The 15,177-nt window shown below is 36.9% G+C and overlaps 1 protein-coding gene across 1 annotated transcript; it reads right to left on the bottom strand.

Moving 5' to 3' along the window:
• Positions 1-11,662: 11,662 nt before the first annotated feature.
• On the bottom strand, positions 11,663-12,094 carry LOC126482198 (chromo domain-containing protein cec-1-like). The gene has a single exon (XM_050106176.1). It carries the CDS (start codon positions 12,092-12,094, stop codon positions 11,663-11,665), a length of 432 nt encoding a protein of 143 aa, XP_049962133.1.
• Positions 12,095-15,177: the final 3,083 nt, after the last annotated feature.

Below are 15,177 nucleotides of genomic sequence, written 5' to 3'. Positions count from 1 at the left end.
TCCTCTATCTGGTGTGGAGTGATGTATGCTCATAGGTGTATTAGTAAAAACTTCCAAGCAGTATGCAGAACCAACCCAGCACAGACAACACACACATACACACAGCTACATTATCTCAGCCAACTGAACTGGCCTGACTCTCCAGTGTCAGGACAATGCAGCCAAGAATGTGCCTGTTTGTTTCTTTTATATTAGTTATTACCAAATAAGGACACTGCCAGAAAGCCCAGAAATATTTTCAGTCTTGTTTATGTGCATGTCACTTGCTCAATGACTTGATGATATGGTGAATAGTTACCATTACCTTTACTTTGGTACAAATGAAATAACGAGAACAATATAAAAAGTGTAGTGTTCTGACAGATACAGTTGAGCAGAAGACAGCGCAAAACATTAATATTTAATTCTAGAATTATCTTAGTTTGGATACAAATATTGAAAATTTTTGGAAGGAGCTGCTGATTAATGAATTTTCATGGAAACTGTTGGCACAAAACTTGTCTGGAAAATTGTATGTGTGTGGTCTTATTTTTATGTCATTTTTATGCTATTCTCTAAAGGTCATTACATGCCTGAATAAAAAGAATTTTGTGGTGCAAAGAAAGACTTTAGGAATTACTGGAGGAGTAAAATTGAAGAAATGGTAAAGGTAATCAGGTATTCTACTTCCATGCAGTACTTACAAATGTGAGAGATCCTCTGGGAAAAAAAAAAAAAAAAAAAAAAAAAAAAAAAAAAAAAAAACCTTTATCAAAACATGAATTTGCGTGTCCTCAAACTAGACTTTTTGTTAAAGGAACCTTTCATTATGGTCTACATGGAATACATTTACAGCAATTTTTAGAATGATGTATTTAATTTCTCTCTGTTCCTGTATATGGAATCTTTAAGGAAATTTAACTGTTTCTCTATTTCTGTGAATAATCTGTAATACATTTTCTGAAAATAATTACCAGTATTTAAACTAAAGTATTTTTATGCAAAAATGGTAAGAACAACAGGAAAAAGTCCAGTTTAGAAGTGTGTTCTGACTATTTAGCACCAAAGAAAATTAAAATTTTAAGAGAGGTGTGGAGTAATATTGGCCACTATAATTCAAGACCTAAGACTGTAAAACATTAATAACATTAGCACTGCAGTTCCAGAAACATAGTTACAGCCACAAGTACTAATTCTCTATGACAGTAAAAGACAAATCCATAATCCATAGCTGCTGTGAAAGAAACTAGTCACTACTGTAACAGCTTTTCGACTTTCACAGGACTAATGACAGAGAAGATGATCAGTAGCTAAGCTCAGTAACACTAGAGAAGAGAACTATTATGAACTCTCAGAGTATGTTACTAAATACCTCCAAAGGTATTGTAATCATCCTGGCTAAAACAATTAATAACATTTTAAATGAAGGCACATCTCCAGAATGTTTGAAAATATCTGTTGTTAAACTAGTTCACAAGAAAGGAGAAGTAGCGCCTACAAATAATTATTGACCTACATCACTTACACCTGCGGTACCAAAAATAATAGAATACTGTGTGCATGAATAAGTAAACCAATATTTGAATCTAATGATATACTTAGCTCCTTATAATATTAGTTCTGGTCCAGCCTTTCTACAATCCAGGCAGTTGAAAGCATGATAACTAAGGTGCACAAATGTTTCCAATAATAATAAATAATTTTTGCAACAACGTTGGATCTAAGGAACACAGTTGTTACGGTGCCCCACAATATTTTCATCAGAAAACTTTGCCACTATGGAGTAGAAGACAATCCTCTATGACCAATGCAATTTAGTCAATCAGGAAAATAAATAATGAAAATTGAGATTGTCTTCCACTTATAAAATTATTCCTTGTAAAGCATTAGTAGTAAGAAAACAGATTCACAAGTATAGTTACAGCCACAAGTACATATTTCACCCAATTTCACGCGGTCTATTCTTGGATCTTTGTTGTACAGTATTGATACAGATGATGTACCCACAGTTCTGCAATGTGAACTATTGAGGTGACACAACAGTCATCTCATCTGACACCAATCTTTGAAATGTACACCACATTACTGTGGTAGTGTTGGAGAGATGTACCACTTAGTTTCAGGCATATGTACTGCAGAAAAATGACAGTAAAACAGAAGATATTATATTCACTCTAAATGCTCCCAGTCAAAATAACAAAACAGTCAAACCACCACACCAATGGCATAAAAATGTTTGACTGAAGCTAAATATGTAATGTGTATTGGCTTGTAGCATTATTTATTTTGATCCAACATTAACTGACTACAAAAAAAGTTTTCTTTGTTCCAGTCTTCTGGATAAGTCAAAGTCTTACTTACTACAGTCACATATTATTGCCTGGCATTATTATCTACACTGTTTCTAAATTTAGTTGAGAGCACAATGTAACATATATGGATTACACATAAAACCAACTTGCTATTGTAATACATTGATTAAGGAATTTACAGTTTGTGACACAGTCTTCAAATCTGAGATTCAAATATTTACAGTTTGTAACACAGTCTTAGATCTGAGAGTCATATATTTTTAGGTAGATGTCTTCAATCACAAAAGTGTACTAAATCTAGAAACACATCTATTGAATACACAGGATTGTTTAGTAGCCATAATTTTAATTTTTTTTTTTTTTTAGTTCTATAATGGGCAATTTGGAGATATTAGAATGGAAGTAATTCAGTAGTTTTATGCCTGTATGCATAGTGAGGGCCTTTCTCATAAAGTGTTGTTCTGTGAGAGATGTTGTGCGGTCTCTCTCTCCCTTTAGTGTTGTGTTCATGTGTTTCTTTATTAAGTGTTTTGTTAACGTTTACTGCCATAAAGATCATCTTAGGTATGTACAGGTTATGAACGGTTAGTATTTTAAATTCTTTAAACAAATTTCTGCAGGACTCCCTGGCACATTTATTTCCCTTAATTTTAAGTGCCTTCTTTTGTAGGATAAGTACATTTTTCATATTACTTTTATCACTCAATCCCCATACCTCTATCCCATAGCTTAGATGAGATTCAAATAGTGCAAAATATATTTGCCTCAGAATTGTAATACACTACCACATTGTGCAGGATGATGGCAGCTTGTGACCTCCAGATATAGATCTGTATGCGTTGGCTTGTGGTAGACACTGTGTCCCAAGGTACCATCTGCTTTCCTTCATACCAAAACATCAAGAAAAGGTAAAGTACCATCTTTTTCCACTTCCACTGTGAAGTTTATATTCGGATGGAGTGAATTCAGATGCTGAAGAAATGTAGGTAGAGTATCAAGTCCATGTGGCCACACCAGAAATGTATCATCCACATACTGCTGAAAACAAGAGGCTTTGGGAGTGGCTGACTGTAGTGCTTTGTCTTCAAAGTCCTCCATAAAATAATTGGCCACCAAAGGAGACAGAGGGTTTCCCATGGTAACACTGTCTACTTGTTCAAAATTTTGGTCACAAAATAAGAAGTACGTTGAAGTAAGCACATATTTAAATAATGGTACTATGTATCCCTCAAACTTGTTACTAATGAGCTCTGAAGAGTCCTGCAAAGGCACTTTGTAAATAAAAGCATAACATCAAAACTTACTAAGAGATCCAATGATTGCAATCTAAGAGTTTTCAGGTGACCTATGAAATCTTCAGAGTTTTGAATGTGATGGTCGCACTTGCCTACGAGAGGCCCCAATTGTGACACATGGACTTGATACTCTACTTACATTTCTTCAGCATCTGAATTCACTTCATCCGAATATAAGCTTCACAGTGGAAGTGGAAAAAGATGGTACTTTACCTTTTCTTGATGTTTTGGTATGAAGGAAAGCAGATGGAACCTTGGGACACAGTGTCTACCGCTAGCCAATGCATACTGATCTATATCTGCCAGCCACAAGCTGCCATCATCCTGCACAATGCGGTAGTGCATTACGTACGTTAGTTCATAGAGCACATGTGGTATCTGATCCTGAAAGCCTGTTGAGTGAAATACAACATTTGAAGACAGTGTTCTGACAAAATGGCTATTCTGAGAGAGAATTACGTAATGGATTCAGGCCCAGGAGTTCAATCTGTGGAGCAGAATAAAGATACAAAGACACCCAACACTTAGGCCTTTCTGCCATATTTTGGTGCCATGTCATCAAGAATCAGAAGAGTCCTCAGAAGATATGGAATTAAGTGTGTCTTTCAACCATCTGCTAAACCGAGAAACCTGTTGGGTTTGGTTAAGGATGACCTTGGCCTGAGGAAATGTGTTGTGTACAAGATTCCTTGCCAATGTGGGTCAGCGTGTATAGGCCATACATGCTGCACAGTACAAAAATGCTGTGATGAACATCAACGTCATACACGCCTTTGTCAACCAGAAAAGTCGGCAATTTCGGAACACTGTCTGAATACAGGACATCAGATGATTTATGAAATGTTGGAAGTTTTATCCCTGGCATCATCTTTCTGGGATTGCATAATTAAAGAAGCAATATATATCTGTACAGCTAATAATCTCATCAACATGGATACAGGATTTCAACTGAGCTCAGCTTGGAAGCCTACACTGGCTGCTATTAAATCACGACACGAAAATCAAGATTCTTCAATAACAGGCTCGTCATAACATTGGTCTATTATGGCCATCCATTAGTAATGTATGTCGCACTGTTGGCAAACGCAGTGTACAGCTCACACACAGGAGAGCCACTTTGTGATTTTCGGCATAGGGAGTTTGAATATGGCACCATCTAACTGCAAATCATTGCGCATGCGCAATTTCCACACCTGTGCATTTTTTGCATGCATGTTCTAGAAACAGGGCATCGATGGGTGGATACCATCAGTCGTACCTAGCCACCAGCAAGGTTAAACCACCTGAAGAAGTCGGACAGTTGCTCCGAGGAAATATTGTGGAATTTGCACAATGTGATCCGACAGCAAACCCGTGAAGACTACAATGTGTCATTATAATACTTGTCCAATCTATATTTCTTACCATGTTATTCAAATTAATTATATTTTGGTCTGTATTCATCCTAATACATGTATAGCAACTGTGTGTAGGAACCTTTTTTATGTTCACACCTAGTTCTACTGCGTGGTGGCCTGACTAAGCACTTATAGTAAGAGGAGATGTAAGATCGTAAAGATTAATACCAGTGATTATGTTATCTAATGCACTCTGGCATGTTCCAGTCTCTCTGGTCGCAGTGTTGATCAGATATCTTACATTATATTCAAGCAGAGTATACTTGAATAGTCTAGCCTGTTATGTTGAAATCACCTATATTTATTAACTTATTCTTGTGTGTGATAAAAACATTCTCTATTGTGTCACAAAACTTTGTGTTATGAAAAATTCAAAGTTTCCACCTGGTGGTATATATAAACATATAACATAAACTTCATCTTTTGGTGTCTTCATACATGCTGCAGATAATTCAATTGTTCCTTCTAATGAATATTTACTTATATTTACAGGATTAAAATCAAATGTGCTTTTCACATACACTGACACACACACACCTCTGATGGAAGATCTGCAAAACTTACGAGCTACAGAGTGGCGCATGGTAAGTCACCTGATTTATTCCATGAATAATACGTTTGTCATTGACAAGATTTGTAATTTATTAATGCAAAAGTAAAGAATACAGCTTGGAAATACAACCTAATAAATCACATGTTCAATATGAATGCCATTTTGGTTTACAACTTCTTCAAGTTGCACACATGCATTTCTGATAACTTTCCGTCACAAATTTTCTGGAATTGTGCAGCATAACTCCACAATGATGGCCCTAAGTTGTACTGCATTTTTGGGTTTTCTGTGGTACACTTTCTCTTTAAGGAACCCCCAAATGAAGGAGTCACATGGGTTAATGTCTGGGCTGTGGGGCAGCCACATTCCTCCTCCTACATAACATTCTGGAAATCTGTTTGACAGTACCCTAAGGCCAAGTCTTTCATGTAGGAAATCAAGTACTTCATTGGCAGTATGGGGGCATGCTCCATCCTGCATGAACTGTTGTGTCTGCAATGGAAGACATGAGGCCATGAGTTGAGGAAAGAACTGGTTTTGCAGCATGTGAAAATAGCATTCACCGGTTACTGCAGCATCGAAGAAGAACAAATAGATGATTCCATAGTTTGACACCGTGACCCACACACCCACTTTGTCCCCATAGATGTCTTTCATGTGGATTATTCGTGGAGGTTCATGTACCTAGAATCGAATGCTCTGTTCATTCACAATGTCGTTCATGTAAAAATAAGCTTCATCACAAAACCATGTGTTGTGTAGCACTGCCTCTTGGTCTTGCCTGATTGTCCACCTTGCAATCTGCAGTCTCCACTCCTTACCTCTTGCAGTAAGCTTATGTGCCACAGTCATCTTATATGGATACAAGCGAAGGTCAGAATGAATAATTCTTTGTACAGATTGGTGTGAAATTCCCAACTTGGCACTGACTCTCTTGTTGATTTGCTTGGACTACAAGTCAGACCCACTCAAACTGCTTCAATGTTTTGTGGTGAACATACGGTATGTGCATGTGGCCTCTAACAGTCCAAAACAGATCCAGTACCATAAAATTTTTGATGTAATCTGCATATTACCTGTGGGCTGGGAGCCTTCCCTGTGCTGAAATGAGAACAAAACCTTCTCTGTGTCAATGTAACACTGTTCATCACTGTGAACAGTAACACAATCTTCATCTTTGTGTGACGGTCAACCATTCTTTGTCCACCATCACAGCAAACTGAAATGGTCGACTCACAACGGAAGCAATGAACTCACAATGACATTTGGAGTAATTTCTATGAAGTGCACAAAGTTGAGCACACAATTTGAAACATATTGCACCAATAGTATACTTGTAGGATAAAAATTCAATCAGGTGAATTATCATGCACCACTATGTAGTACCATGTGTAGAGGTTTAAAAAGTTCTAATTTGGTATCACATAACCAGTGTTAACTAATAGCAAGCACATCAGGCACACTTTCATTTACAAACACATCTAATTGTTGATATTTATTTCTCAGGCCCTGTACATTCTGGTGGATTATTTTATTTAAAGTCGTAAATACTGTGTTGCAGATTTCTCTGCTTTTCCAAATTAAATAAGGTCATATCTCTGTTTCTCTTGTGGGCTTCCTTCTCTTTCTGGTTTCCACTAAAAAATCATTTACATGGGATGGATGTACTGGCTTCTGTCTGCTGTCTGAAGTTTTTTAGATGAGAGTGCTGGTTTTGCTAATGTTGGAGTTGAATCTGCTGCTGTTGTGGATTGTTTTCCTGTTGCTAAAGATGGTTTTGTTGCTCTTGCTGTTGATTTTACTGCTGGTGTTAGGGCTAGCTCTTCAGTTGTTGGAGCTGTTACTGCATTTCCTGTTGCTTTTGGTGGAGATACTGCTGCAGGAGTTTGTCCAGCTCCCATTGATGCTGCTGCTGGTATCAGAGGTGGCTCTGCTGTTGATGAAGATGCTGCTGCTTTTGTTGTTGTTGTTGTTGTTGCTGCTGTAATTGTTTCTGATGGATTTAGTATTTTTGGTGGAAATAGTTCTGCCGGTGCTTGCTTTAAAACTAATGGAGGTATGGTGCTCATCACAGTTTGCCCTTCCTCACACAGGGTTTTGGGCACAGCTTCTTTTGTGTCTTTAATGGAAGGAGTATTTGATGAGCGTTTATGCTTGGAAGAATGGGCTGTTGAAGCTGATGGTAATGACATGCTGTCATGATGTTTGTTGAGTCCCTCCAAAATTTCACTGATTTTCCCACTCGAAAATTTCTTGCCCTTTTTGTTCAGAGGTATCCCATGTTTCATGAAGTACTCCCTCTAAGAAAATGTATACAGTTTGTATTTGGATACATTCTGCATATTTCCTGAAACTGTGAGCTGGTTTACACATGAAGTGGGATGAGATTATGTCTATATGGAATGCTAGTGACAATCACATTCTGCTTCTTAGTATTGTCCAGAAATTTGCTTAAGTTGTGCACAGCATTCAATATAACTCATTCCTGTACATGTCACTGGCACCTCCAGTTAAGAAAATCTAACAATTTGTGTTTTTTTTTTTTTTTTTTTTTTGTTGTCTTTTAGGAAGTCCATTACAATTTCCTGCATTTGAGCACCTGGTTTTACACTACTGGAGGCTTTTAAGTCACGATGATTATTGAGAATTTCCGCTAGACCGCATCCATGGCTATCAGAGTAAATATTTAAGCCTACCTCATTTTCCATGCTGTTGGCAGTATACTATGTTATTTGTGAAATACTGAAGTTTCAGCAGGTTCAGTAAGAAGCTGAATCATGGTCTCCAATATTTTAATGTACTTTCTAGCTGCTTTTAGGTCTTTGTATACTTCATTTTTCACATTTAGTTCGGGTTCAGCATTACATATCTCTGTGGCAGCTTCTCAACCATTATACAGATGATTACAGTCACACAAAAATACATTATTGTAATTTACTTTTGCAAATCAGCATAAATGAGACCATATATGTTTTGCTGGGCACATTGTAACACCAGTTTTCACTTTTTCACCAAATGAGTGACACTTCACTGATGATAAAAACTCTAAGTTTATGGAGCAATTTTCAACAGCTTGTATATATGCCACCATTTTGAATCCTACTGGATCCATAGATCCATTTGTCATGGAACCTCAGACCTATTTTGGCGTTCACCTCAAAACTAACATGTGTATCTCACCTCCCCCCCCTCTCCCTAACACCCTCCTGTGCTTCTCCCACTAGGTCAGATCCTGGGCTAGGGCTGTCAACTTTTTTTTGTCGAAATAAGGGAGACTAGGACCTGAGAAAATTAATATGCCAAACACAATTTATTTAAATCTTACAACAATTTTATTGCACATAAAACTTCTTCATAACAATTATAACATGAAGGTCTACAGAATTTTTTTACCAAGAGTACATTTGTTTACACTTTTGACAGCAGTCTGAAGTTTGCGATTATTCCTTGCAAATTGGACAAATTCATTACATGTGTGACAAAAATTAACACTTATTTGTTGTTCAGCTTTCATTAAATCTATATTGCAACAGTTCCTATCATCAGACCATTTGCCATTCATCAGAGAAAAAAACCCAAGAATCGTATTTATCTTCTTGGCTATAATTCCTTTTGCCTCAGGCTCAGTCATCATGGATACCCACTTTTCAACTGTGCTACCACTGGTGGCAATTTTTGTATTTATTATATTTTTCAAAGACCAAAATTGCATTGTACAGGTTATCCTCATTTATGTCTACCTGAATATGAGTAAGCAGGTTATAAAATCATTAAAATTAACTGAATTCTTTAGGGACAGTGGGAGCAAGGACTGAATTATAGCATTGTCAGAAATGTTTAAATTTTTTGCAATGTAAGTATGAAAGGTATCATAAAATTCAACAAAATTATTTAGAATTCTCTTCTGACTGACAGGATCTAATCTACTTAAAATCTTGTGTGTGTTGCTTCCAAAAATCAAGTCATCTTTTCTTTGCAAAATTTTCTTTGACAAAGCTAAGACATCAGAAGCAAATTTAGTACCATTATGGATTATGTGATTTGTGCAGTTTGCTTTAAATATTTTGTTATTTTTCTCACTCAATAATTTCATCATAATTGACACTAACATTATCAGCACTATAAGGCAAAATGTTACTTACATTTAATGAATGAGATTCAAGACTGTCTCCTGTCAAAGCATGAATGCCACTAGCACCCTCATCTGCTTGTTCCCCAAATCTGATAGTTCATTTCTGATGCCAACACAAGGTTCAGAGTACCTGACTACTACAGGAACCATTTACCTCTTCTTTAAATTCAACTCATCTGAGGCCACAGAAAAAAAGATGCTACACTTCTCTGGATCATTAAGCACATCTAGGAAATCACTTACACTTCTAGGTGCTAATACATATTTTGAAATAGATTCTGCTTTCATCCTACCACAATTTATTTTTTTGGTCACATCTGAATCCATAAATACATTCTTTGCAAGTTAATTTGCACAGTCCATGCTAATATAACTTAGATTGTGCCTCACTGTATGATACAGAAACTATAACTCACCCACTGCAACTTTGTCGGATTCATCACTAGTGGGACCATCACTAAGGCACTGAGAATAGCTGGGTATCTTAGATGTCTTACTTCCCCTAACTCTGCTTTTGTGTCCTTCAGTGTTGGCCTCAGTGTTGGCATGCTGCTGACAGTCTGTACCACTATGTGCTATGTTGAATTCATACTTGCAAAGGGTGCAATACGCTTTAGAATTGTTTCCTTTTACAGGATTAACCTATAAATGAGTTTCTTTCCATATCTTCTGATACATACAGAAGTACTTTACTCTCTTTTTCTGCAGAGTTTGGTTTCTTCCATTTTGCATAAGTTGGATTGAGCAGAATTACTAACAAACATGATAATTGCCACATGCCTCGCAACACCGTGTTATGTTCTGTGTTCCCTATAGGCCTATATTAATGTAGTAACTGTATCGATAATACTACGCTGTATCGATTAATTGATATTGCAACAATTGTCCAGCAATGAGATTTGAAAATTATGTGGCAGGTTTAAATTTTAAAGTGTCACTTTCTCAAATATGGGAGACAGGAGACACTCAAATATTCAGAAGATTACAGAAGTTTCTGTATGATACTGGAGAGTTGGCAACCCTATACTGGACATTCTCTTGCAGTGGGTTATTGATCAAGAAATTGATTAACCTGGAACAGTTATAACAGGTGCGGATTCAGGGTTCTGTTCTGGGTGAGGTCACAATTTGTTTCTGTATTTCTCCTGCCAAATATAATTTGTTTTCATCCCAAATTTGATATGCCACAAATGCTTTACATTTTATTGAGGATACCACCAATAATATGTATAAAATGTGTCAATATAATAATAAAGAAGATTTATTTGTGTCAGTTCTTAGTACATTTCTGTAGCATAGCTGCCAAGAAATTACAGTTCAGAGAAGTTCTTCATTTGAAAATGGTACATCCAAAAATTTTAGTAATACATGTTTCATGTGAATAACAGCAGGAAAACCTCTCAATTTTCTATGACATTACACTTCGCGTTACGTAAAATCAAAGTGTGCCCTCACCATTATCCCTTTTTCACTTATCACTACAATTGTGAAGACAGGCCTGCAGACAGTAAGTACACAAGGATATAAGTGTGGGAAATGGTCTTACTTTCCATATGTGTGTGGGAAAATCAGACTTTCTGTAATTTTTTTGTTATTGGAGGGTATTTTATTGTCATACTTTACTCTACTTCCTTTAGTTTGCGGTTCATTAAACATGTCATCTTTGTTGTTGGCCAGCCTGTGAATGGTCACCTTTTTGTGGATGGATGTTTTCAGCAGCTGTTCGGGCCACAAGCCAATCAAAGTAGGTAGTTCCCAGTCAAGCAGCTTAAAACTATCCTATGTTCAATATTACTTGTAATTTTTTAGAATTTTTGTTTTAATTCTACTTAATATTCTGAAAGATATCTGAGAAATTTGAATATTTTAATATTTAAAAATGTAAATTCATTTAACAAAAATGCTCACTCCTGCCCTGGATCAGGTGTGACCATGATTAGAATACAAACAGAGTACATTTGAGATGTAATTTTGAATGAACACAATACATACCCTCAGCGTGCAGTACTGTTACCCAGTGGCAGATTTTTGCAGCTAGATTCCTCCTCCTCCTCAGCAGTTCTGTCTGCTGGAACTGAGCTGCAATCTGTTCCAGCTTCCTCTTCCTCAGCACTGCTTTGTGTTCCTTTTTCATCTTGCTCTTCACTTTCTTCCTTCTTGTGCAACTCCATTCGCTTCTCACAATCATCTTCCCCATGCCTCCCCTGCTCCTCCACCTCCTCCTCCTCTGCCCCACTGCATTCTACTTCCTCTAGTGTTTCACGTTCACCATTCTCATAGTCCATGTCACTTTTGTCTTCCTCTTCACCTTCCCCCTCCTGCATACAAATTACTGCCTTCTGTTCTTCATCTTTCTTATCCCTGTGCTCTTCTGCAACTTCTTGTTTCTCATTTACCAGCTCCTCTTCTTCTTCTGTGTCCATCATTATTGTGCAGCCTCAGGACAAATGAGTGACAGATTTTGCCTTCGTGACGCACCACCGTACGGAAGTGCAAGTGACTAAATTCATCACTTGCAGACCCTGAGATCGAATCAAAATACTCGTCATTTTCCTTGTACTTGAACGGCGGACCCTGCTCAGATCTCTCCAATGAGCTGTTGATGATGGCCCTCCCCATTAAGGCCTCCCATTCTAGAAGTAGCCTCTGGCTGTGTAACTGCATCCTCTTCTCATGACCTACGTTATGGTACAGGCACACTGACATCTGCAACAAGAAACTGACTTTCACTACAGAGTGCCATAGACTCTATGTTCACCTAACAGTTTCCAATGGAAAGTTTGTATCTTTGTTATGGATACACAAGAATTATCCAAGTTGTGAAATAATATAAGGATGAATAACGAGACAATTAAGGAAGTGAAGTCTGTAGGAAATAAAGGAGTGTGTCCACTAGTTGGAAGAAAGCACAAGGCACACCCATGTATAAGAAATGCAGCAGAAGTTATACACAAAACAACTGTCCAATATAATTGAAATCCCTCTGTCCTAAAATCTTAGAACATATTATGATCTCAAACATAATCAGGTATCTTGGACAGAATGTCCTCCACTATGGCAATCAGCATGGAAGCTGAAAAAAGATTGGTCCTGGGAAACCCAGCTTGTTCTTTTCTCAGGTGATACACTGTTATTTACGGATCACGGCAGTAAGGAAGACTGAATATTTCTTGACTTCTACATCAAATGGTACATTCCACTGTATCAGCTATTAGGGTTTCTTCCCATTCCATTCATGTGTGGAGCACAACGAGAATGATTATTTGAAAGCCTTTGGGCATGCAGTATTTATTCCAGTCTTATCCTCCTGATCTTATGTGAGCAATATGTAGGGGATTGTAATCTTTTCCTAGAATCATCATTTAAAGACAATGCTTGAAAGTTTGTTAACAGACTTTCTAGGGATAGTTTACATCTATCTTCAGAGTCCTCCAGTTTAGTTCCTTCAGTATCTCATCGACACTCTCCCATAGATCGAATAAACCTATGACTATTTGTGCTGCCCTTCTCTGTACACATTCAGTATCTCCTGTTAGTTCTATTTGGTCTGGGTCTCACGCAGTATTCTACAACTGGTCAAACAAGTGATTAGTAGGCAATCTCCTTTGTAGACTGATTGCGATTTCCCAGTATTCTAACAGTAAACTGAAGTTTCCACATGCTTTAGCCATGACTGAGCCTATGTGATTGTTCTATGACACATTCCTGGAAAGTGTTAGACCCACGTATTTGTACAAGTTGGCTGATTCAAAGAGTGACTCATTGATATTATAGTCATTAGATACTACATTTTTTTCATTTGGTGAAGTGCACGATTTTACATTTCTGAACATTTAAAGTAAGTTGCCAATCTTTACACCACTTTGAAATCTTATTGAGATCTGGCTAAATATTTGTGCACCTTCTTTCAGGTAGTACTTCATTATAGATAACTGCAACATCTGCAAAAAGTCTGAGGTTACTATTGATATTGTCTGCAAGATCATTATTTTACAACACAAACAGCAAGAGTCCCAAAACACTTCCATGGGGCACATCTGAGTTTACTTCTATATCTGATGATGACACTCCATTCAAAATAACATGCTGCATCCTCCCTACGAAAAAGTCCTCAATTCAGTCACAAATTTCACTTAATATCCCACATTACTTTACTTTTGACAGTGGGTGTAGGTGTGATACTGAGTCAAATGCTTTTTGGGAATCAAGAAATGAAGCATCTACCTGACTACTTCCAAAGCTTTCAGTGCATCATGTGAGGACAGTGCAAGCTTCCGAAAAGCATTTGACTCAGTACCACATCTATGCTCATTATTTAAAGTACAATGATGTGTCAAGCAAAAATTTGTGGTTGAACTGAGGATTTATTGGTAGGAGGGACACAGCATGTATCTCAGATGGAGAATCATCAACATTTGTAGAAGTAACTTCAGGTGTGCCCCCACTGAAGTGTGTTCAGACTCTTGCTGTTCATGCTATATGTCAATGAGCTTGGAGATAACATAAATAATAACCTCAAACTCTTTTCAGATGATCCAATTATATGTTATTAATTACTGTCTGAAAAAGGTTGTAGAAATATTTAGTCAGATCTGATACAATTTCCATTCACAAAATGATATATGTTGATATCCTCTGGCTGCAATGTCAAGTGAATCATAATTAGCATTGATCAGCTCATAAAATTCTTGGGTGTTTGGGTAAAAGAAGAACAAAAAAAAAATCAACTTGTACAATGTCAGCTATGAACATCTTTACATCTCTTATAAATATAAGTTGCCCACATAATTCAGCACAACAGTCTCCCTGCACTTACAGAAAGGAACACATTTAAACAATAAACCATATAATTTAACACTGGAGTCTGAAATTTATCTATATATTGTTTAAAGAGCAGGAAAAAATTATCTTTCATTTGGACAATATAATATTTGTACATTCAAATAAATTTCATCTGTAGATATCTATTATTCATAAAATGTTCAAAATTGTAAATACATTGCCAGAAGCTGATTTGTGATGTAAACAAAAATGACTGTAGTGAGTTATCCACCAAAGACACTTTCACATTAAAACTGCATCAATACATTCTGCCTAGTGAAATACATTTTAAGTAAGTATGCCAGTCTGACATGAATCAAATTACATAGTGACCAATGAGATACACACATGTGTATTAACATTTGCTTACAACATGAAACAATTTTGTTTGAAAATACCAACCACTTTGTTCGTCCTACAAGCAGACAACACTGGTATTTAATACAGATGCAAAAGTCCAAGACTTCAGCAGTGTGTAAGACCTGCCTTGTTTCCAGCAAAATATTTGCTAATGCTGCAATGAATGTGAATGAGGTATTTCTAGCAAAAAAGGGCACCGTGTACTTGAACTACCATGTACAAGTGCATTAGTCATAGTGGGTTATTAGCTGTCAGTTGTATAGATTGTTCTGGCATTGGCAATTCTCTGTGTCACCTACAAAATTGAGTTCTTATGGCTTGACATGTC

This window comes from Schistocerca serialis, chromosome 5 (genome assembly GCF_023864345.2).
Source record: "Schistocerca serialis cubense isolate TAMUIC-IGC-003099 chromosome 5, iqSchSeri2.2, whole genome shotgun sequence".
In the NCBI taxonomy this organism is placed as follows: Eukaryota; Metazoa; Arthropoda; class Insecta; order Orthoptera; family Acrididae; genus Schistocerca; species Schistocerca serialis.
The sequence above is the reverse complement of the archived record's forward strand: the minus strand, read 5'-3'. Positions and strand labels throughout refer to the sequence as shown.

What these genes read in the sequence shown, in the direction of transcription:
- LOC126482198 (XM_050106176.1), bottom strand. Translation starts at nt 12,094, where the DNA reads ATGATGGACACAGAAGAAGAAGAGGAGCTGGTAAATGAGAAACAAGAA.